Below are 21731 nucleotides of genomic sequence, written 5' to 3'. Positions count from 1 at the left end.
GACACAGAGCACCTGGGCAGCTGTGTGACACAAGCATCCCACCAACATGGGAAAGACCCTACCTGGGACCACACTGGCCTCATTGGAGGGATGCTAACTCTATCCTTGCCCTAATTCCCAACTGTGCAACCTCAGCCCAGACATAGGAGCAATGACTAGAGAACCTGCTTGACTGGAAGCTGCCAGAAAGGAGAAGGACAGGAACTGGGATATTTCTGAAGGGACAGTATGAGAGATGGGGAAGGAGGGAGCGTCTCCCACCAAGGAAAATCACCTCCAACATGAGACAAAGCCTGAGTAGAGCATGGAGTACACAAACATGCCAAGAGGGAGTTTGTGTACATTAGTCTTAGGGAAAACACCAGCAAGTTGATTAAAAATGTGTAAGGGTGAGCTGGAAGCTGATGAGCAATGGGGTGTGAAAAGTGACATCTTGTTGTATATAGGAGAGGTAATAGAGTGCTGCTGCTGGGGTAGAGTATGCTGTGGCCCACTGGGATGTGCAATATGACAGCAAACAAGGAGGTATTTTGGGACTAGAAGGAGGTAAAAGAGTGTGTTGGCATAGACAGGAGTACACAGTGAAGCAAGTATCTAAACTCATTATGCTGGCACAGCTGCAGAGAAGCAAGACCCGTATTAAGGAGTGCACTGGACAGTAGTGGAGCCAGATAACAGAAAGGCACCAAGGATATTTGGAAGACCAGGATTGTAAAAGTTGCCAAGACCTTCTGCAATCTATGCAGACTCTATCCTATGACGAGGAAAGGTCTGGAACAGCCTTGAGCAGAGCAGAGCGAAGCAGATGTACTTTTGAAAGAGGAGAGTTTCACAATAGTCTGATCAGTCTTAGCAATCAACAATTAGTTCCTCTGAGCACTTTGTCCACGGAAATCACATGCAGAACAGGAAGCCTTTTTGACAGATACAGAAGGGCTGTCAGGTAGCCTGGCCAGAGTCAGAGATACCCTGGGTTCTACATCTCTGCTCTGGGACCAAATTGGCACCACTTCCCCAGTATCCCTGTATGGCAACCATGAGCACTGAAGAAATGAGGCTGCACACATAGAATTCAGTTTTCAGGATTCTCCGCAGAGCTCTCTCTGCATTCCCCTTTTATTAACCTCTTCAGGTAAACAGCACCTGGTGTTGCCATTCAGTTAATTAGAATTCCCAAAACTTTGGAGACCCAATGTTTTGATTTCACACATTCACACACTACCATTCTGTGATTGTTTTCAGTTATGGCAGAAACCATGCATGCTACCATGCAGACCTTTAAGCTGTTTTCCACTTTGGGAACACAGCACTCTCTTTATCAAAACATGGTCAAGGCCAAAATACTCCTTTTTTGATTCTAATTAACTGAATGCAGATGCATGACCTTAATTCAGTTTTCCCGAGTCTGTTAGTGGTGCTTGTTCCCACATCCCTGTATCCCACAGCCACAAGACAGCCCTGTCCAACAGACCTACCAGAGAGAGGAAATGCCCCTGATCCCAGTGCTGGCAAAGTATTCCTTCCATCTTTTCTAATTTCTAAGCACAACAATTTTGTGTTTTAAAGGTATAACCACTCTGATAGATTTATCTTCCAGAGCCCCTCATCACTCTTTCTCCCTAAATGTTTGATGTCCACACTTCACCAGAAGTTGCCTGGCTCTGCTTGGCATACACTTTGTTGAGTTAGAGTGCTTAGCTGAACCAGCTATCTCTCCCTATGTCATTTATAGTTCTGCAGAGAAAGAATATATTCATTTTGCTTTCATTTTCCACGCTTGACACCTTTTCACTTTCAGAACCTTGCTCAAGCAAGGAAGATAAAAATAGAGGTAGGAGAGACTCTTTTATTCATATCTTATCACCCATTCTTATGCACACAGCTTTTCCCAATTGCTCCAAGGAATACATCCAGAATGAGCCCTACCTGTGGTATCCTCGTTGTCTCCCCAGAAGATTCTTACTCTGTGATCTTACTGGTGATTGTTTCCAGGAGTCAGTGCAAAGATTTCTTTGTGTAGTCTCTCCCACTGCTACTACTGTGTTACTTTGCAAATCCCACCCCCACACACCACAACCTCTCACAAACAGTATTCAAGAGAATGATCACCTCCCACCATCACTTAGCCAAACCACTATGGCTGAGATTAGAGAGACAGTATCTGCTCACTACTGATTATTTTTATCCCAATGATCCCTGATAGGTACACAAATTGCTCCTAGACTTAAAACAGGGTTTGACAGAACAACCCACTAGTCAGCATATATAATGCTTCTCCTTCTGTGTCAGAATAGCACACATGCCATTTGTCTTTAAATCAGTTAGCTCATGCAACAGAACTACATGCTGCAGCTCCCAGTCCCTGTCCATGATGCTGACCTAGAACGGGAGATCCCCCATCAGCAGGGTATCACACAAAGTCTGTGTGGGGACAACAGAACCACACTGAACTACTGTAAATCCCCCTCACAAACATCTCTGCCCAAACATAGTCCCACTGGCACAGTCATTTATGCCAGTTTTCCCACAATCATCTGTCAAACATCCAAGTCTGTGTTAAGACTCTCAGGAGTAGGTCACATCAGAAGGCAGACTATTTCTAACTGACGAAGGTACAACGCTTCTATACATGAAATTAACTTTTTCTGATCTTCATGCCCTTTTGCAAACTCTTGACTACTTTGTCAGCTTGACACATTCCTCCCTAAGTATCTCTGTATTTCCAGTTGCTCTTTCTTCCATTTTTTCTGCACTGATCCAAACTGCACGCAATTACTTCTTGCCTACACTTAAGACTCATCTGAAGAGCCCTGCTCTTGAGCCTGATGGGGGAACTGTAAGTCTTATCACTGAATTCAAGAGCAGGAGGGCTAGGCCTAGGCACCCTGGGAAGGTTCCCTCACTGTCATTTTCTCTTCTGTTTGAATTCATCTGCAATTTCCCATGTTTGATGCTAGCTCCAAAGAGGAAAATTTCAGGATCCCTCTTTGCACTCTCCTCTGCCCTGACACTCCACCTTGCCCCTCTACCACCTATATTTTAGTTAAGTATGTCATATTTAAAATGGACTGAGGATCTAACTACACTGGAATTAAATTTGTTCCTGAAGTAACTCTACTAAATCCTCTGGGCTCCAGCAAAGACAACTTTGGTGTATTAGTTTCCCCAAATCCTTTCAGTTTTCAAATACCTTGCTTTGGTACTTTGTAACTATTAACACTGGCATTTACATCAGCTTTTAATACCACTCAGTTTTACGAGCTCCTTTATTTTTATACATGTTATTCTCTTCATTTATCTCTTTTATCATTGCTCTCTTTCTCTCATTACCATTTGCTCTCTATCACTTTCTTCCCATTTCTACCTTTTTTTTCTCCCCGTTTCTTTAAAATTAAATATTGCCCAACACTGCTCATGTGGGCGAAGAGAATGCTATGAAGTAAGGCTGCTGTGAAGACTGTATTCGAGCTGCTTCACTGGGAACCAATGAGGCACAGAGCATTTGTCTAGCTCCCAAAAAGCACAAAGAAACCAGGGAGTATCGGTGGCAGCTGAACGCACACTTGAGAAAAAAGTGCATCTCTGAGCACCTACTTTAGCCTTTAAGCGACACCGCGCAAACTGTGCCAGAGGTGGCTGCTGTGGTAATTTAATGTGGGCTAACCTTGGGATGGCTTTCTACAGCTCCTGCGGAGGGGAGATTGCCAGATGGAGGCTCATGGAGGCAGGGGCCTGCCGGGAGCAGCCAGCCTGCCCTGCTCCATCTATCCACTGAGCTATGAAACACAGCTGGTACCAGCCATGCTACAAGGATGCAGTGCTGATAGAGGGAGCATCTTGCAGGCTGGGGGCTGACATTAACCTCGCCATTAAACTGCAGAGAGATATTCATTGTCATTCCTGGCTAGACAATATCTAGACCCTTAAACTACACATAGGTAGACCCACCCCATCCAAAACCACCCATAATATACCCTCTAGGTGCGAATACTTAACTTACCTCCTCATATTCCCCCCACACCTTCTTACCACACAGTCAGACAGGCCAGAACAACCAAAAACACCCCTAAAAATCTCTCTATATGAGCAGTAAAAGATGTACACACTGCTTCCCTTCTTCAACCTCCCATCTTCCTCCCCTCACACACACCTTCTCTACTATTCTTTTGCACACTTGCCTCCTTCCTCCTTCTTACCATGTCAATTGTGATCCTTGAAATGCCTGTCCTCAACCTGGGCTGCAGTGTGAGGGGACCTCTTCTTGTAAGGGGCAAGATGCAAAGTAGCAGAACACTCTCTCTAATTTACTGTGGTTACTTTCCTTATGTCTAATGAACACAGGCACCTATCTACTGATCTCAGTGCTGTGGGCTGCTAAGGGTTAATGGTGGCACTGACTTCTGGGCTACTGCGTTACCTGACTGCAGCACCAAAAGTGATTTATGCTATTATTTTCTTTGGGGGTTAATTAGGGGCTTGAGAAACTAAAAGGCTGTCAGTGCTAGCTGGAATTGGTCTAGTGCAGCCAGGGGAGAGCAGTCATCCCTCACAGAGTTCTGCCAATATATCTTTGTCCTGAACATCAATACCTTCAGCTTCCACCCCCCTCAGTGTGGCAGACAGCCCTCCACTCTGACCTCCAGCTACCCTGTTGTCTTGGCATATAGACTTCGCTGCTCTGCTGAGTCCTGCCACTTCCACCTGGCAGCTTTCACACTCATACTCCTCTGTTATCTTCTCCTTACCTAAGTTTGCCAATAATGCCCATTGATGGACAGGGAAAATTCGCGTGGCACTCTCTCAGAGCCAAGGAAGAAGTATCTCCTGTTGGTATCTCTTACAACTGAGAACTACCAGTTTCCTTCCTCTAGCTGCCTAGGGCTTGCTAAGACCAGAGAAGCCAACAGAGGCTATGGCTGACCCTACCTCTTTGCCCAGATCTTCACGGATAACTTGCTCAATCTCCTGTCTGGTGCTCTGTGGGGCCTGGCTGTGCAGCACTTTGAGGGTGCGGGTGTACTCCTCGGGCAGCAGGTAGTCAAGCGCTCCCAGATGCTGTCCCACCTTGATGAAGGTGCCTCGGTTGGAGCAGCACAACTCCCGGAGGCGCTCAGCAGAGCGCAGGTGCACCTGCGAAGAGACCAGAACATCAGCTAAGCCCTTTTGCTGTCTGCTACATGCACATGCCCACACATGTATCTTTTATTTGTCCAGTATTTAAGCAGACCAAGGATTTCCTTTCTTCATTTTGGGCATCATCATCTAATGTGTCGGTTAAGTACTAGGACTCTGGCTGGGCTGAACCAGACCAGGACAAGATGCTCCAGAGTATAAAGGGCTTCGACACTTGTTTGTACAGGCATCATGATCAGTGACAGCCCATTAGTTTTTGGCTCATCCTTGCAGAGAATAAGATGGCTAGCCGTAGGGCAGCATTGGTTTGTCGCTGTCATACATCACTATGATGCAGTTTGGGAATCCCTCGTCAAAAGACAAAAGTCAGTACCACAACTATTATGCTAGACTCATAGTGTGAGTGCAGAGAATTAAAGTGAGAGGAAAACCACAGATACCATCCCAGAAAATTACAGGAACTTGGAAGAAGAGTCTGTTAAAAATCAAAATTACAGATGTCTATTTGGCAGTGAGGACAGTATGTGGGCAGTCCTTCATCTCCCTCACCTCACTCGGACATACACAAGGGGAAATTACAGCCCTTCAGTCCAGCCAGGTCTTGGTCTTACTGCTTACATTGCCAATAAAGTCTGCAGCGACAATGGTTTGAGCAACTAAGAAGACTTGCCAGCTATGCTCACCGTGGCCAAAATGCAACTACCAAATGACAAAACCCATCACCAACCACTTGCCTGGTCTGAATTTTAGCTCTTGGGGTTCATTTTGCTCCTCAAGAATAGGCCAGCCACCACATCCTTCAGTGACAGTGATTTATTCTGCCTTTATTACTCTCACTAGAAAAGCCTTCTGCCAAGGACACAGCTATATTGAATATTTAATGAACTTCAGATAAGTTTACTCTGATACATTAATAAAACCTAAGCAAATCAACAACAAAAAATAACTGTGCACCCATCTTCTGTTAACGCTTGACACCTATCTGCATGAAGGCTCCCAATTCCTCTGGCTTCTGTGTCAGAAATCATTGAAGGTCAAATCCTGTGTCTGCGGTCCTCATCTGCCCAAAATCCTGTGGTGAGGGGCTGCACCAAAAGCCTCAAAGTACGTGGCAGAAAGGAACAACACAACAAACATTCATGAACACCACAAACCCCCATCCCATTCAGTGGCTGGTTTTGCCCTCATGCAGAGCGGTGCCATGAATGTCCCGCATTTGGGAACGTGTCAGGGGACAGACTGGGCGCTGAGCTGCAAGTGCACAAAACACAGGCCTAGGGGAGTGCGAGGAGAAAGCCTAATGTGCAAGTCTCACACTCAGCATGAGACTTGACAGTCTGATGCACGCACACACTTTCCTAGGTGGAGGCATACAGGTAACTCGTGCTAGGTGAGTGAGCTTCACCCAGCATACTGCTGGCTCAAAAACACCTGAAAATACATAGGCAGCAAATAACACCCATGAGCATGCCTGAAGTCTCCCACATTATTGTCCTGCATTTTACAACAGCTCCTCTGTAACAAGCCTCTGCGCTGGCTCTTTCCCTGCTCTCCTCCCCTGTGTGTAGCAGTGGCAAAAGCAGGCCAAAAGGGAACAAGGAAAGGAAGCTGTGAAAGTAGATGAGAAAGCAAGTAAACCAGAGAGGGAGTAATGGGATGAAAGAGAAAGGCAGTGGGAGAGAGGGAGTCAGAGCAGCTGGGTAGTTTGTCACAGCACTGTGAGTGCAGCCAATTACAGGGAAATAGTTTTTATGCAGCTCAAATTACCACCCTCTGCCCACTGCCTCCAGCTGTGGAGGAAACCCCCTGCCAGCACTGAAGGGCAAGGGGAGTGGTGGCCAGCCACCTCCCCTCAAGGTGTTGGGCAGGCATAGCCAAAGGCACAGCAGGAAACAGGGGCAAGGCTCCTTGCAGGTGTATTCCAAAAACCCAGCACTGAGCTCAGCACAGAGCCCTGCGACCTCCCACGGGCACAGCAGGAGCCCATCAAATGACTCCAGGCTGCAGCATGGCTTAGGGCAGAGCAGCAGCAACCCTGGGGCTGCAGCGCAGTGATGAGTGTCAAGCTGGGCAGCCAGCTCAGGGCAGAGGTGCTGGCTCCAATGCACTACCCACCCCACATGGATCACCAAGGGAGATGGAAAAATCGGAATGGAAAACTCATGTAGCTAAAAATGCAACTGGTTGTAGGCACGCTTAGATACAGAGTGTATCTTCACGTCGGTCACTGCAGAGAAGGAGGTAGAAATAGCTCCTTTCCTCTAGCACAAGCTGAGCGGAAATTCTGGCCTTCCCAAACTTATCCACACTGCTGAGAACATGGGTGGCCTCATGGACACAGCAGTCCAGGCCAGGAGAGACAAGAGGATCCTGACAGAGGGCTCTAGGAACAAGACAGAACAAAACCTCCATGCACAGCATCCTCCACCATGCTCTCTCAACTGGCTTGGCTACAACTCCTAAGAGACAGCTGCCCTGGCTGGCTGGCTGGCTGGACCAGGGAATGCCAGCTCCTGCACCTGCTTGAGAGACAGAAGATGGCCAGGCAACTTGTCTCAGAAGGAGGAAATCTATCTATGCAGCCCTACATTTTACAAAACTTCAGTCTGCATTAGAGGTAGAAGTACAGTGAGCATGAAGCAGGACCGTGAACGCAGCTTTTAAGGTCTCTTTTCTTATCAGCCAGGTCAGGGTTTTTAGCACAAAAGTATTCCTAATGCTATCTATTAATTTCTTGGTTCTCCCCAAGCTAGGTCACAGTCCAGATGCAGCATTTGTTTCTCTGATAGATGACATTTCCCTCATCATAGGCAAAGTAAGAGTGTCACATTCTTACTACAGCGCCCAACGCTGTTGACCCACGTTTCTGTTCTACCCTGGAGAAGATACAAGTTAGATGGAATCCCAGAATGAATCAGAACTTTTCTTCAAAAAATCTCAAAAGATACTGCTCTTTCTTGCACAAGCAATACTTCAAAGACTCTTTTTATCAGCAAAAAGCGCTGGAAACAACAGATAGTTTTATACGAACCTGCTTGTACGTATCATGCCTAGGAGCACACTGCAGAGAAAGGAAGCACTTCATGTACCGAGAAATATCAAGAATAAGATTCCCTCAGGAAGCCCTTCAGATCACAAATGCTGTCTGCGTATATGTCTCTTTCCTCAGTCCACATGGGCATCTCTTTCTGTCTTAAACCCCTTCCCCAGATTTCAGCAGGACAAATTCTACATTGGCCCACAGCGTGGCTATCAGACTCACGTAGTTTACCTAAATCCTGGGTAGACTGGGATTGACTATTAAAACTGTGAAAGTAACAACTGTCAGCTATGGAGAGGAGGTACCTCTAGCATGAAGCACATGCTCAGCAAGCAGAGTTGCAAAGTAGTACTTTTTAATTTACCCAGGAATGTATAAGCAGACCTGGCTTCTTGAGTCATTTGGATGCTTTTCAAGGAGCCTATATTCACAGAGACATTGGCAAAGAACTGCTTTTCAGAACATCAGATGTGCAGGTACCATAAATTGGCAGATGCTAATCAGGTCTTAAAATAAAGGAATTAATTTAGAAGAAAATAAATACCAGTTAAAATATATCAGTGAAAATTTCAGTATCTGGTGACAGACCTGGTGGCAAAAGGGCTCAGAAAGGCCACTAAAGAAAGTAAAGTAAGTGGTGGAAGCCCCTCCTCACATGAAATGTTTCAGAAAAGTCATCCCAACTCTGAAGGGCGTACTCTTAGCTGGCAAAACGTGAAATGAGGATTAGGAATGCAGAGAGAAAATTTGAAATGCAATTAGTCAAAGTCATAACAAACAAGTTACCAGAAAATCCTGGTGATGAGCGCTGCCTCCAGGAACACTGTAAACACAGACATCTCACAAAGGACGTCAGGATGGATTTTGCCCAGAGGACAGGGTTTGAAAAGCTGCTCCTCCTCACACCTCCATACTGGAGAGTACTCTCATACAGGTGAGCAGGAACAGCTCTGCACCATGTGGTGCCCACTCACATCCCACCTACTCCCAGCTTGAGCAAGGGAAAGCAGGTACTTCTGCTGCAGGCAGTTCCCTGCATAGAGCAGGATGCTGAGGAGGAGCCTTCCCATCTCTGCTTACAGTGGAGATACATTGTCCAAGACAGTATTTCAAGAAAGGTATCTCCAGAAAATACCTTGAAAACTTCAATCATATAAAAATTAGAGATTAATGCAAAAAGTAGCTGAAAAGTTAATAATTGTAATAAAAAGGAGACCTCATATTAAAACCATTAACTTCCAGAGGACTGAAAGGGAATAAGTGTTGCCCTGCTTTTAAGGAAAATCCAGACTAAAATGGGAAATTACAGTCCTGCAAGCTTTATTTCTGTATCAACTAAATTAGTTGAGACAATAATTACAGAGAGTACTAAAAATCATCTAGCTAAATGTGATATGACTGAAAAAAGAAGCCAACAGGGATTTTGAGGGGAACAAAATCATTCTTCACCAGTCCATTAAAATACTGTAAGGATGTTAATACAATGGTCAATAGCAAAGAGATATTTATTGGGACTTTCAAGTGGCTTTCAATAAATTTCCTCACAAAGAGTGAAAAGAAAACTCAGTAATTACTGGAGATGCAAGAACATCACTTGTTTTATCCCATTCCCAGCTCAAAAGCCCAGCATATGGACAGCAGCAGTGGGAGACTTTCCAGTTAGGACAAGGCTGCAACATTTAGTGTTGGTTTCACCACAGCTTCATTTCAACCTGCTCTGAGCTCTTTCACACCAGATGATACTGCAGAAGCCCTGTCTATCTTAGCATCTGCATTGTTGTTATTTCCAGTAAGGATGAACTACCACTGGTAGTTTCATCAAAACATGATGAAAAGGTAAACAAGTCCAGGTGGTGTCCAGAAGGCAGAAAAAGCTCTGTACTATAAATGGGTTGACCTGCATTACTGTCAAAAACAAACAGCAGTGTCCCATTTCACCTGTTCTTACACCAAGGTTTAATTTCCCTGATAGTGATCTGGCAAAGGAGAGAACAGTGCAGTGACAAAAACTCCACGAGATGCAACAGATATTATTCACCACCATGGAAAAACAAGCCCTGCCAAGTCCCTACCAAAGATAGGTGAACAATCAATACACCTGGAAATCACCCTCAATGTAGATGGCTGCAAGGTTACACATTTTTACACCCCATTTTGCACAATACAGCATTAACCAGTGGCACTCACTGTCACAGGACAGAGAAGCCAAAGCTTAATGGAATTGAGAAAGTCTTTGGATATCTATGATAAAACAACCATACCTGATTTTATATGGAGCTTTTCATCTCTAAAAATGCTTTTACAAAGCTCTTTACAAAACTCAGGATCCCTATTCCCCATTTTACAGACTCATAAGAACATTACAGGTAATAAAATGTCTAAAGGGCTTTACATACTCTTGCTCAAGGCATCAAGACAGAAATTACCCTACTCTCTGGCCACAACGAGAGACAGCATACAAACAGGGTGCATTATACAAACAGGGTGCATTATTAGAATCTTTAAAGAACCTGTTTGGTGTATCCAGCTCCCAAATTATGGTTAAATCTTCTGCTGCAGTTAACCTGTTTCCAAGGACCTTCCATATTTAATAAGTTGCCTACCATTGCAAGGACTTGGGATATTGGTGATTGACTCTTGTTTTCTTCCCACAGAACAGCAGAACTGCTGCTTATGGTCTTTCATATTTAGCCCTTGGGATTCAGGGAAGAACCTTGTGGCACACAGTGGGTGGGAGCATCCCAAGCATATATGCTGTCAGACACCCTGGACAAGAAAGCTCTTCCAGGAATGCCTGCAGTAGCAGGAGACTGGCCTGGAATAGCCAGGCTGTCCCTTGGACTCCCTATAGAGGGAAGAGAGGATGTTATCACACCTTTGTGGTGGGTATCCCTAAAACACAGTAAGCTTGAGAGGGAGAGAAGACATGTCAGAGAAGATAGGAAAGAAACCTGGTCATAGTCCTTCTCTTCCACCCCTGATAATGACAGGGCCATATGCACACAACTGGTAAAACTACAGAAGAGCTTTAGATGACTCAGGACAACACAAACCAGAGAGGAATGAAAGGATGTCCACCTCAATTTAATGCAGTGAGAAACTGAAATCAATGGCGAAAAGATCAGGAAAGATTTAGAGAGGATACAGTTACTGATGATGTGAATAGGGTACTTGGGTGCTTTAAAAACAGCAATACAAAACCTAGAGCCCACTTCAATAACAGTGTAGTTGTGTCTAAGGGGCTGTTATCTCCTCTTCCTACAAATCTGAATAAGCATACAGTTAATATAAACTACTATGGCCTTCACTAACACTATCAGCCTGGTAATCAAACTGACTGACAGCAGGGATGCTGCAGGGAGACACACAACTCTAAATGGAATTGTTATTGCTTCCTTTTTGTATTAGCTTTCCTACTTACCTTTTACAAAAGCTCATTCCTAAGCACCCTAGGTATTTCCCATTCCCGTATACTAATACTAGCTGATCATATGGCTGCTGATAGACATATCCATGTCTTTGGAATTGGAACAACTGATGCAATGTACCTCACTACCTAAAAATTCATTATTTGTGTAAGTTATGTATAACCCAATCAAGATCCTTCAGAAATTCTGGCACAACAGTTCGTTGGTGGCAGGACAGAAAGGAAGTGAGAAAGAAAGCTTTATAGCTTGGAAAGAATAAAGGATGGAGATGATCCCCCAGAATAATGTGGCAATTTCTTAACTTCTCCGTTTCACAAGCACAGAAACAAGGAGTTGCAAAATTAGCAGGATGGCAAATAAACTCTGTACTAATGCAAGGATATACACAGTAAGCCTGTGTCAGACAGCTGAAATCTGGTGTTGGTGCTGTGGCCTTGTATCAGCAGTGCTACAAGCAGCTGAATTTAAAGCAAACACATTTCATGAATTGTGCAAAACTTCCCTGGAGATCACAAGGGATTTTTCCAAACCTAGGCCAACACATTTTATGCTGAGCAGATATGCAAGCTCCCACCTTCCAAGCCACCGGACTCTGAATTTCCACACACAAGCACACACAGACACTGACCTCCCACCTATGCCCACAGTCTTCCCGCTAATACCCTGATTCACAACTTGGTTCGTACAGGTGACTAAAGGGTGGCCTAGCACCAAACCCCTATTCTGAGATGTCACTTGGTTCAGGACACATTTACACTAGGCTGAGGTCCACCTCTTTGGCCAGTTACTCCCCAGGCTGCTCTGGAGAGGAGGAAGCAGGGTCGCTCAGCTGCAGCACAGAGCACCAGCAGTCACCTTGCTGAACCCTGCCCTTGCTGGCTGGTGCAAACACAACCACCACCAATTGCCTGCTTGTGTTCCATCTTCATTTTACTCCAAGCTCGGTCATTTGTGCTCTGATTATCTCTCATTACTGACGACCTTGCTGTAATGAGTTTTAATCTGCCTCGTATTAATTAGAAACATTTTCATTAGCCAGCTCAATTTTAGGTAAATAGCTAATAGAAGCAACTGAGCTGCAATTAGTTATCTGTGGGGCAGTTCAGGATAAAAATCAGAAGAGAGCAGCTGTTTCCCCTCTAGACACCTCTGTGATATAATGCACTATTCTGTGTAAGTATCCTGAGCTGGGAGAACAAGGAGCACAGGGAAGGGCTGGTCAGACATAAAGGGAAATAACATTCTAAAATAACTGGGCTGTAGCACTTCTGTGCCTACAGCATTACCTGTATATTCTCTCCCACTACTAGTTCCAGATCTAACTGTTGAATAAAGGAATCTGAGAGTCAAGCTGAGTCCCCTACACCCACAGACTTCACCTTCATTGAACAAGGTTCTGCTCTTGAGGCTGTTTCATCCTGTGACTATTCAACAGGTCCTTCACACTGGCTCTCTTGTGGGGCATACACATTAATATGAATGGTACTTACATATGAGGGTAGATCAGATCAGATTTGCATAAGACAGAAGGACCAGACACATGTATACACAGATGTATAATACTTGCAAAGGCAGCAGGTTCACAAAACTGCACTCAGTGCCTTGTTGTCCTGATAGTGCTGGTATACAACCAGATCTGTCCTGTGCTCCATTGCAGAGAACCCAAGGAGGACAGAAAGTAATTCAACAGCACATCTGCAGAAGGCACTGAGACATTTACAGAAGCTGCAATGAAATTAGGCACATGTCTTGATCCATTGATCACAGTGCCTGCAGCTCCTGTTAAGGAGGCAGGTGAAATGATAATAAATTTGACACAGCATCTCTCAAAATTTGGCTAATAAAATTAATTCAGCTCAGCTTGGATTAGACTATGTGGGATGCCAGTGAAAACAACATGAGTGCTATAAAGACACCATCTTAAATGGAGTTGTGCTTAGCTGTGGTGGGGGCTCTCAGCCATCAGTCCTACTAAGCCCTGTTCCAATTGCTATTTTCAGTTGCTGTAAGAAACAATATCAACTAAGATGTGTGTTACATTCAAGAGTGTTCCCTAAACAGGAGCTGCTGACACACTCTACAGAAACCACAGACTACTGACTAAACAGCAAGAGATGATGTTGTGCAGTAAAAGTGACCTGAAGGGAGAACACTCCCCAGACAGCTATGTCCATGTAAGGAGACATTGGAAAGGAAGTGAGGGCTGGTCTTCCTCCATAGGGAGGGTGGGGGAAAGAGCTCCAACAAAGCCACAGCAGGAATTAGCTGTCACTGAAGCTCATACAGTTATGGCTATAACTTCAAAGCTAAGTGAAGGATCCTAGCAGCAGGAATGAAGATGGAGATCTGATACCCTCTTCCCTTAGTCCCCACAATCCATCCTACAATAAAATGGAGCTGGAAGAGCCATGGACTCCACAGAAAGCCCAAACAGACAAAAGAGACACTGAAAGACACTGAAAGATAAGTTTTATCAGGATGGCCCAAGCACCAAAGAAAAGATTGAGAAAGCTCAACTAAGTCTCATCTTCAGCAGCTGAGGGTCAAGACAGGGTAGCTCCACACAGTCTGCTCTCCTACTGTGGGTGTGCAGAAAAGAAGGAAGCGCAGAGGCAGCCGTTGCAGCTGGAGGGGAGAAATAGTCACATCCACTTTGTCAACGCTGAAGAATGTGGGCTGACATTTTTCTCTTCCCAACAGTTGAATCCCACCCTACCAGCTGCACGTCACAGCTGACCTCCAGTCAGGACCTATCTGAGTCAACGTCAGGCGATTAAATCGTGCAGCAGCAGCTTCTCCCCCCTGTACATATGCAACTCCTCTCCTGACAGGTCACTCCATCGGCCACAGGGGCAGAGCACGCAGGCTCCCTCTCTTACAGCCACGCGGACGCACACCAGCATTCAGCTGGGTGACAGAACCCAGAAAGAAGGGTTTCCATTTGCAGTCTCTCTAAAAAGAGTACAGCCCCTTACCAAACTGACAGAGGCAGATTCCTTTCCCCTTCTTTAATCTGAGAAGCTCTGACCTTTAAAGTACAGACCTCTTCCCACAGGAACAGGATGCTTGAAGAGGAAGGAGACAGTAACACATGAAATACCTATAAATGATTAAATTGGATTGACGAGGAAGTCAAGAAAGATAACAACAATGGGATTACACTGTCAATTCCAAAAAACTGCAGTGACTGTCACAGCACCACATCCAACAGAGAGTGCCAGTAAGTCATCACCAATGGCAAAGTGCAGTTCTACTTTTAAAAGTGCCTATGTTGAAAAAAAAACCAAAACAAACACAGAATGTCCCCTTGTTACTCAGCAGGTCTGTTCCCTTTAGGGTATCAGTCAGAGCTGCTGACTTCAGTGAAAAAATATATATAAATAACTCCAGTTTTTTCATCTAGTTGACACTACACAGCTCCACACCAAGACAGCTGGTGTCCATTAGCATCCCAGCAATGTCACCAGTATGGGAGGCTGAGCTGGTGTCCCTTCTGATTCATATACAATCAATAGACTTGTTACACTGCAATTAGAAGGTCAGATCCTTCTTTGCAGCCACTCCTGTGCTTTCTCACTGAAAACAATAGGTTTCTGCAGCTGTTAAGGGAAGGGGAATTTGGAAAAAATTGGCTTTGTGGGGCCAGTAAAGGCAGCATTTGGTCTACTGAATCGTTGTGGATGCTGGGAACACAAGGAAGAGAGAGAACCTACATTGGCTTTGAGAGGACCACTTTAAAATAGCACGAGATAGCAGTTTAATGAAGTAAAAGATAAATATCTGACATGGCACCAAACTCAGATGAACAAAAGGAGAGCCTGGGTGAGGCCGCATGTTGATTATTCATTATCCAGAGTAGATTGCTTTTGCTCCCACAAGAAGCAGAAGGAATTACCCCCAGCAGTACCAGAGGCAATTCCCTTTACTGCAGCTGGTATCACAATGAACAACATTGTACATGCCTCCCCTGCACTTGGCTGTGCCTCACCAATGTTGTGAGGGGAATAAAACTGAGATCATCTTTATATACAATTATATATTCAACATTTTGCCCTTACCATTGCCAGTTGTTGAGTTTTCCCTCTCCTCTTAGAGATGAATGAGCATCCATGAGGCAAATATAAATGCCAAATATAAGAACCTAAAGTAAAATAGTCAGTAAAGCTGTTGGATGTCTTGTCACACTCTAATTTTAAGGAAACAGAGTGTCCTTCCACCTGTAGACTCACTGTCAGTCATTACTTTATTTACAAGGAATTGGGTGCAACAGAAAACTTTACCGGTATATGGGGAGCTGTGCATACAGACAAGAAGAAAAGGAGCAGAAAGCCTCCACCTGCAGGTTACTGATCTCATCCAGGATCAGTGTTTCTGGTCAATATTTAAGAGTGGTTCAGTCTACAACATTATAGAATAGATTTCTGCACTATTGCCCGTGAAGGGACATCCCTACGTTTATCCTCCATCCTTCCAGAGAAGCAACTACAAACATCAGGCAAGGCGCTTTATCAAGTAAAAATCTAGGGTGGCTTTTCTTGATTTAAAAGATGCTTATTACCACAGCTCTCCTGTGCAAGTACCCCAAAGGGCAGGGTAAGGGAAGCCTAGTCCATCACTACTCACTTACAACTTTAGTGGGGAGAAAGACGCATATTGGGCAGCATTTACCACAATTTTAAAAAGAAATCACCATCTAGGAATCCAGATGTTTCAGTCTGAATCTGGCATAAGCAAAAGTTAACACTGCTTTGCAGAATGGGGAGAATATAGTACAAGAGGCTAATATTGGACATGAAAAAACAAAGATGACACTGCACTGGAGATAACAGGCAAGAGGCAACCTCCTTTGACAGGCTAGTCAAAGATGGCTAATGTCTAGCCTTGGCTAGAAGGCAAACAGTTAACTCAAGACAAAAGGCAATTGGTGCAAAACCTGACAGAACAATAATACTGACAAAGATCGTCCAAAGAATCAGACCTTGCTGGCAAAGTACAATCAGCACTGTGTATATTCCCAAAGACAAAATTTGCATGCCAAAAAGGACCATAGAGAATTAGCACAACACAAGATGGATATAAAGCAAAGAAATTAAATCAGATGCTAGTAATCTGAAACCAATGCTATCTATGACTTCTAGCCTCAAATATTTAATATTAAAGCATTTACATATTTCACACAGAGAGACAGAGATCCCATGAAGAAGAATGAAGTCACAGTGAAACTGGGAGTTGCTGTCAGCAGGCAGGAGAAGATGGAAAATGGGGTAAACATGGTCTTGATTTGGTCTCTGGGAAAGAGTGGAGCTTCACTGTTCTCTCATTAAGGAGATCATGGCACGGAAGGGAGCTGTGCATTGATTACCACTGAAGATTGGCTCCTTTTCTGGACAGGGACAGAGTGCTGCAGGGACAAGCACTTGGCTGGAGATGGTAAGACGGAACTCAGTCCTAACTACAGAGATCCTTTGATGAGTGACTACTGCCTTTGATGAGTGACTTGAGTGAGACATCAAGGCAAAGCTGGCAACATGAACAGGTCTCATCCAGGAGCTTCTTTAAATCTACATTATGCCTATTCTGAAGCCTAAAATTGGCTCCTTCTTAACTGTTTGCTTATCAACACCTGGCATTCACTAGCATGCCATAGTAGCCAGTCAGCTATGAAATACATACCTCATATAGAGATATAGTGCCTCTTTGAAAGCACAGTTACCAAGTCTACATGGATTGCTGGCCCGATTACACATACCTTGGGTGAGCTTTTAAACACAGTAATGAGAAATACAAAGTCTTCCTCCTCTCAGCATTGACAGAATGCTTCAGTCATGGGGAGGCAAGGTGCCTCAATCCCCTCTACTAGAGGAAGGCAGCCACCTTTGGGCCACACCACAACAGTTCCCAGAAAGCACCCCACAAGAATAACTTGGAGCAGGTAGTCAGCAACTTCCAGGGGGACACAAGTAGGTGGAACATCACTGGCCACTTGGAACTCAACCAGCACATCAGATTTGACCTCCCTGATAGAGAGAACCCTTAGTGGCAATAAAGCAGTCCAGATAATGATTTGGTGTCTTGTTCTAAAATCCATAAAATCCACAAGTCCAGCATTCCTCACTTCCAAGCCTTCATGACACTGCTCAACCATGATGCAGAGAGAAGACACTGGTCCAATACTAACCATGAAAACCTCCCCTCCATATGGCAATGCCCAGACTCAAGCTCATTTTGGGACATAATATTGGGAAACCAAAAGCTCAGTAAAAGCATGCTTGGAAATTCATTCTATACTCTAGTCCTACTTTTGCAAATCTCCCATCTCCAAAAAAAACTATGTTGGCTTACAGAGAAGCATGTGTTTCTAGCAGTTGTATGGGAGCTGCTAGATTTTACTGTTCATTTGCCTAAAAGAAGAAAAAGAAATCTCCTCTGTTGGCCTATTAATCTGTCATAACAAGATTCTTCATAATTAGTTTGTCCCGAACAGTTGCTTTGTAACAGTAGTGAGAGAATATTTCAGGAATGGCAATTACCTCTGGTGTCAAATTGATGGGGAAAACAAATGTTCAACCATCAACAAAATGCAGTGCCTTTTCCACTCCCACCCGATGGTGGGTGACAGCACTGCACATCAGAATTACAGTGCGGTTAATTACTAGGCAGTTGCAACTGAGAATTCATTTCCCCTCTTGAGATGAAATTTGTTGAGCAATGCAGGTGGAAGGAGGGGCATCTGCCATTGGGATGGGGGTCATGTGAGGAAATGGTCTTATTGATACGATGCTGCTTCTTTAATTTACTACACATATGTCCAACAATTTTAAGCAGTGAGCACTATTTAAAGGAACTTTCCTTTATTGCCTACACACATATCCCACCATTTCAAAGATTTTGCAAAAGGACAGAGCTTGACTTCTTTCTTGTTGCTTTATTTAAATTTAGTATCCTTCAAATAAAATTCATGTCTGTATTAGTCTTTCCATACTATCCAAACTAATATGAAATACAATGGGTTTCTTGGTTGTTTGTAAATGGAAGAGTTCCTTGGGTTGTGAGCTCATTGGATTTCAGCATGTTATGGGACCTGACATCTGACTGTTTCTGGTGTGAGATTTCCAGAAATGAAGCTAAGGCATTCACTGGAGCTCACCTCCTCAGATGAGTACCAAGCTCTGCCAGATCTAGGAATCCTATTCCAGAAAGGGAATAGGAAGGGGAAACCTGCTGTCTTGGCTGTCATTGACACAAGTGTGCAAAACCACAGCCTGAGAGCTGTCCTGCCTGGGAGAGCTGTCCTGCCTGGGAGAGCTGTCCTGCCTGGGTTTGGCACCTGGGTCTTAGTTCTCTCAGAAAATTAAGATCCTGGCAAATCTTTCCCACATAAATCACTAAGGAATGCAAGGCCAGGTGGGGTAAACCTGTATCCAATCTGCCAGCAGCATGGCGGAGGGTCAGGGAAGTGGTAGCCAGGGCTGAGGCACCAGTGGGGAGAGGTAAGAGCAGAGAGCTGGAGGAAGCAGGAAGCTGATTCAGGCCTGGTAGAGGATGGCAGTGCAAGTGAACAGAGGTCAGCTGTGCAGGGCAAGTGTGGGAAACTGTGTGAGTTCAGATGGGGATACACCAGGAGAGATGCACACATGAAGCTGCTTCTGCATCTATTTTGCTCAGTCCTCAACCACATTACCAAGCACTCGCTACCCTAAAATCAAAACACAGGTTTAAAAGAATTAAACATCATCCTCACTCCTGATACAGATTCAGTCCCTAGCCTGCAGCCTTTGGGGAGAGTGGAAGTCAAGGAAAGTTGCAGTGGATCTAACCTTGCCAGTCAGGGAGACAAGCGGTACCAGCTTCTGGGAGCCCCTTACATGCATGAAGTTGCAGCCACCTCATCTTCAAGCACACAGCCCCAGACAAGCACCTGCTCAGGGTGAGGAAAGCGAGGTTCTAGGTAATGGCCTTGCTGTTTCCTCACTCCCCATCACTCAAGAGCCATCATTTCAATTTATAACAACATTCCCCTGTCAAGGATCACCACTCTGTATATTGGCAGGGAATAACTCCCAATTCAGATTGCCACAGCAAAACCTCAGCTTGCTGCAAGAAATAGAAGCAGGGAAGTTGTCCTGGAGAGGAAGAGGAGAGACAGAACAGGTGATACCAGAGCACTGCAGAGATTAAACAGCTCCTGCTGGGCTCTGGAAATGCCCAGCTGTGTTGCCTGACTGTGAATGCAAAGGAAAGAGCCCAAGGGAGGAAAGCATATCTTCCCTACTTCTCTTCACACAACAGTCCTATGATAAATAAAGCCTGATGCCCTTCAGCAATTCTGTAAAAAACAACTTGTGTTCAGAGAAACCCTACAATAACAAACAGGCTGCACAGTAACAGAGTTCACAGGCTACTCAAAATGAGTACATTTTCAAACAGAGACTGCAAGGGCCATAAAGACATTTTAGGAGATGGGGTTTTTTTGAAAAGCAATTCTGCTAGTGACCTTTTCAGTGAATTTACCTCTAAATTCAGCAAAACTAGCAAGATAGTAAATGCATCCAGGCTTGGCAGGAGGCATTTCATAAAACACTGGGTAGGTACATATATGTGCAGGCTCACATGCAAATTCATTGTTAAAGTGGAGCTAGGAACAGAGTGGAGGCTGTATAAAGACCACCCTTGTCACTATGTTTATCTGCTCACTGTGGGCCCCTCCCGCGTCACATCGACTCAGTACACTGACAAAAACAAGTTGTTACTGGTGTCAGACCTGCCAAGATGATGCTGCTGCAGAGGAAGGAGCAGCAAGCTGCTCTGAATGGTGCACCATCAGCACAATGTGCAGCCACCAAAACAGAGCTCTCAAGCCAAAAAAGATACAAGTAAGCAAAAAACCAAGAAAAATAAAGACACCTCAAGCCAGTTGTATGGGACCAAAAATAGGCTTAACTAGTCTAGCAGTGAATGTGATTACTATCTTGGACTGACTCTTCTAAAGCCATCTTTGAACCTTTGAGTCTGTCTCAGAGGTGGCTACTTTACCAGAAGTATTCCTACCCGAACACAGTGGCACATGTCTACAGGCACAGATGTGTCTGTCCAGATGCACAGAAATGGAGATTTCTAGGCAGGACACCTGAACACCCTAGTAAATAAAGCAAGGGCTAGCTTTAAAACCTAGTACTGAACATTACTTTTTGGTTGTTCATAGACTAAATCAGCAACTGCCCCAGCTCAAGAGGAACCTAGTCCCCAGGGCTTCCTCAGCCTGCCTGGTTCTGAGGCACCAGATGGAAGAATACAGCGGAGTTCCATTCACAGACACCTTTCCCTCAAGTATGCAAACAGCGTAGCCCCCACATACGTAAAAGAGTTTGCCTGGAACTCACTAAGACACTTCCCACATTGCCAAGTCCAGAGGAGCATTTGCAAGACACCACCCATCACAGCAACTCCCTCACCACTGACTTAACTGACTAAATGAAGACACTGGCTTGACAGGTAAGATAATTGTGAGCTACCCTCCAGCACATCCTTTTATCAGATATACTTTGGGGAGAATGTGATAAGGTCACTGGTTTAGCAGAGTAAATCTACAGCATTCAGTCCTGCTCTGAAGTTCCAACCTGGCCCGATACATGAAATACCTTTTGCACACCACACTACTCTCTTCACTCCTGGTTTTACATCTCTGTACTCCTAATTTCGGGTCCTTCAAGATGGTGTTTCATTGCAAGCTGACTACAGCAACCTTAGGAAAGGGAACAGAATCCACAATATGGATCTTATTAAGGACTCAAAGGGCAAATAAAACAACACTTAAGAAGTCCAGTTTGACATTGCAAGTACTGATATGTCTCTATCCCCAAAAGAAATTTTCAGGTATCTATTTTTCCTAGTCTCAGATAAGATTATTTCTATTCTCAAGCCAGGTGTCTTCCTGTTCTTAAAATAGGTTAAAGTACTGACTACCTGTCAGCTCTACTGATTTTACAGGTGGCCCCCAACAACCATATAAACTGGCCAGTAGTTCAAGGCTACACAGTCCTTAATAAGAAAATATCCCAAATTAGGGCCTCATCCAAAGTCAGTGGGATCAGCCTTTAGTCACTTACAGTGGCACCCTAAGCAATTTCTGC

At 44.6% G+C, this 21731-nt stretch overlaps 1 protein-coding gene across 3 annotated transcripts in view; it reads right to left on the bottom strand.

The window, feature by feature from the left end:
• Positions 1-21731, bottom strand: part of ADCK1 (aarF domain containing kinase 1) — a 77143-nt gene that overhangs the window by 43508 nt on the left and 11904 nt on the right. For all 3 annotated transcript variants that reach the window (XM_018082916.2, XM_008924946.3, XM_018082917.2), the window contains one exon: positions 4927-5130. In XM_018082916.2, coding sequence (XP_017938405.1) covers positions 4927-5130 — 204 coding nt within the window. The remainder of the gene's footprint in view (positions 1-4926; positions 5131-21731) is intronic.

This window comes from Manacus vitellinus, unplaced genomic scaffold (assembly GCF_001715985.3).
Source record: "Manacus vitellinus isolate BGI_N305 unplaced genomic scaffold, ASM171598v3 scaffold_6_pilon, whole genome shotgun sequence".
NCBI classification, from domain to species: Eukaryota; Metazoa; Chordata; class Aves; order Passeriformes; family Pipridae; genus Manacus; species Manacus vitellinus.
This window is presented reverse-complemented; position numbering and strand designations above follow the sequence as displayed.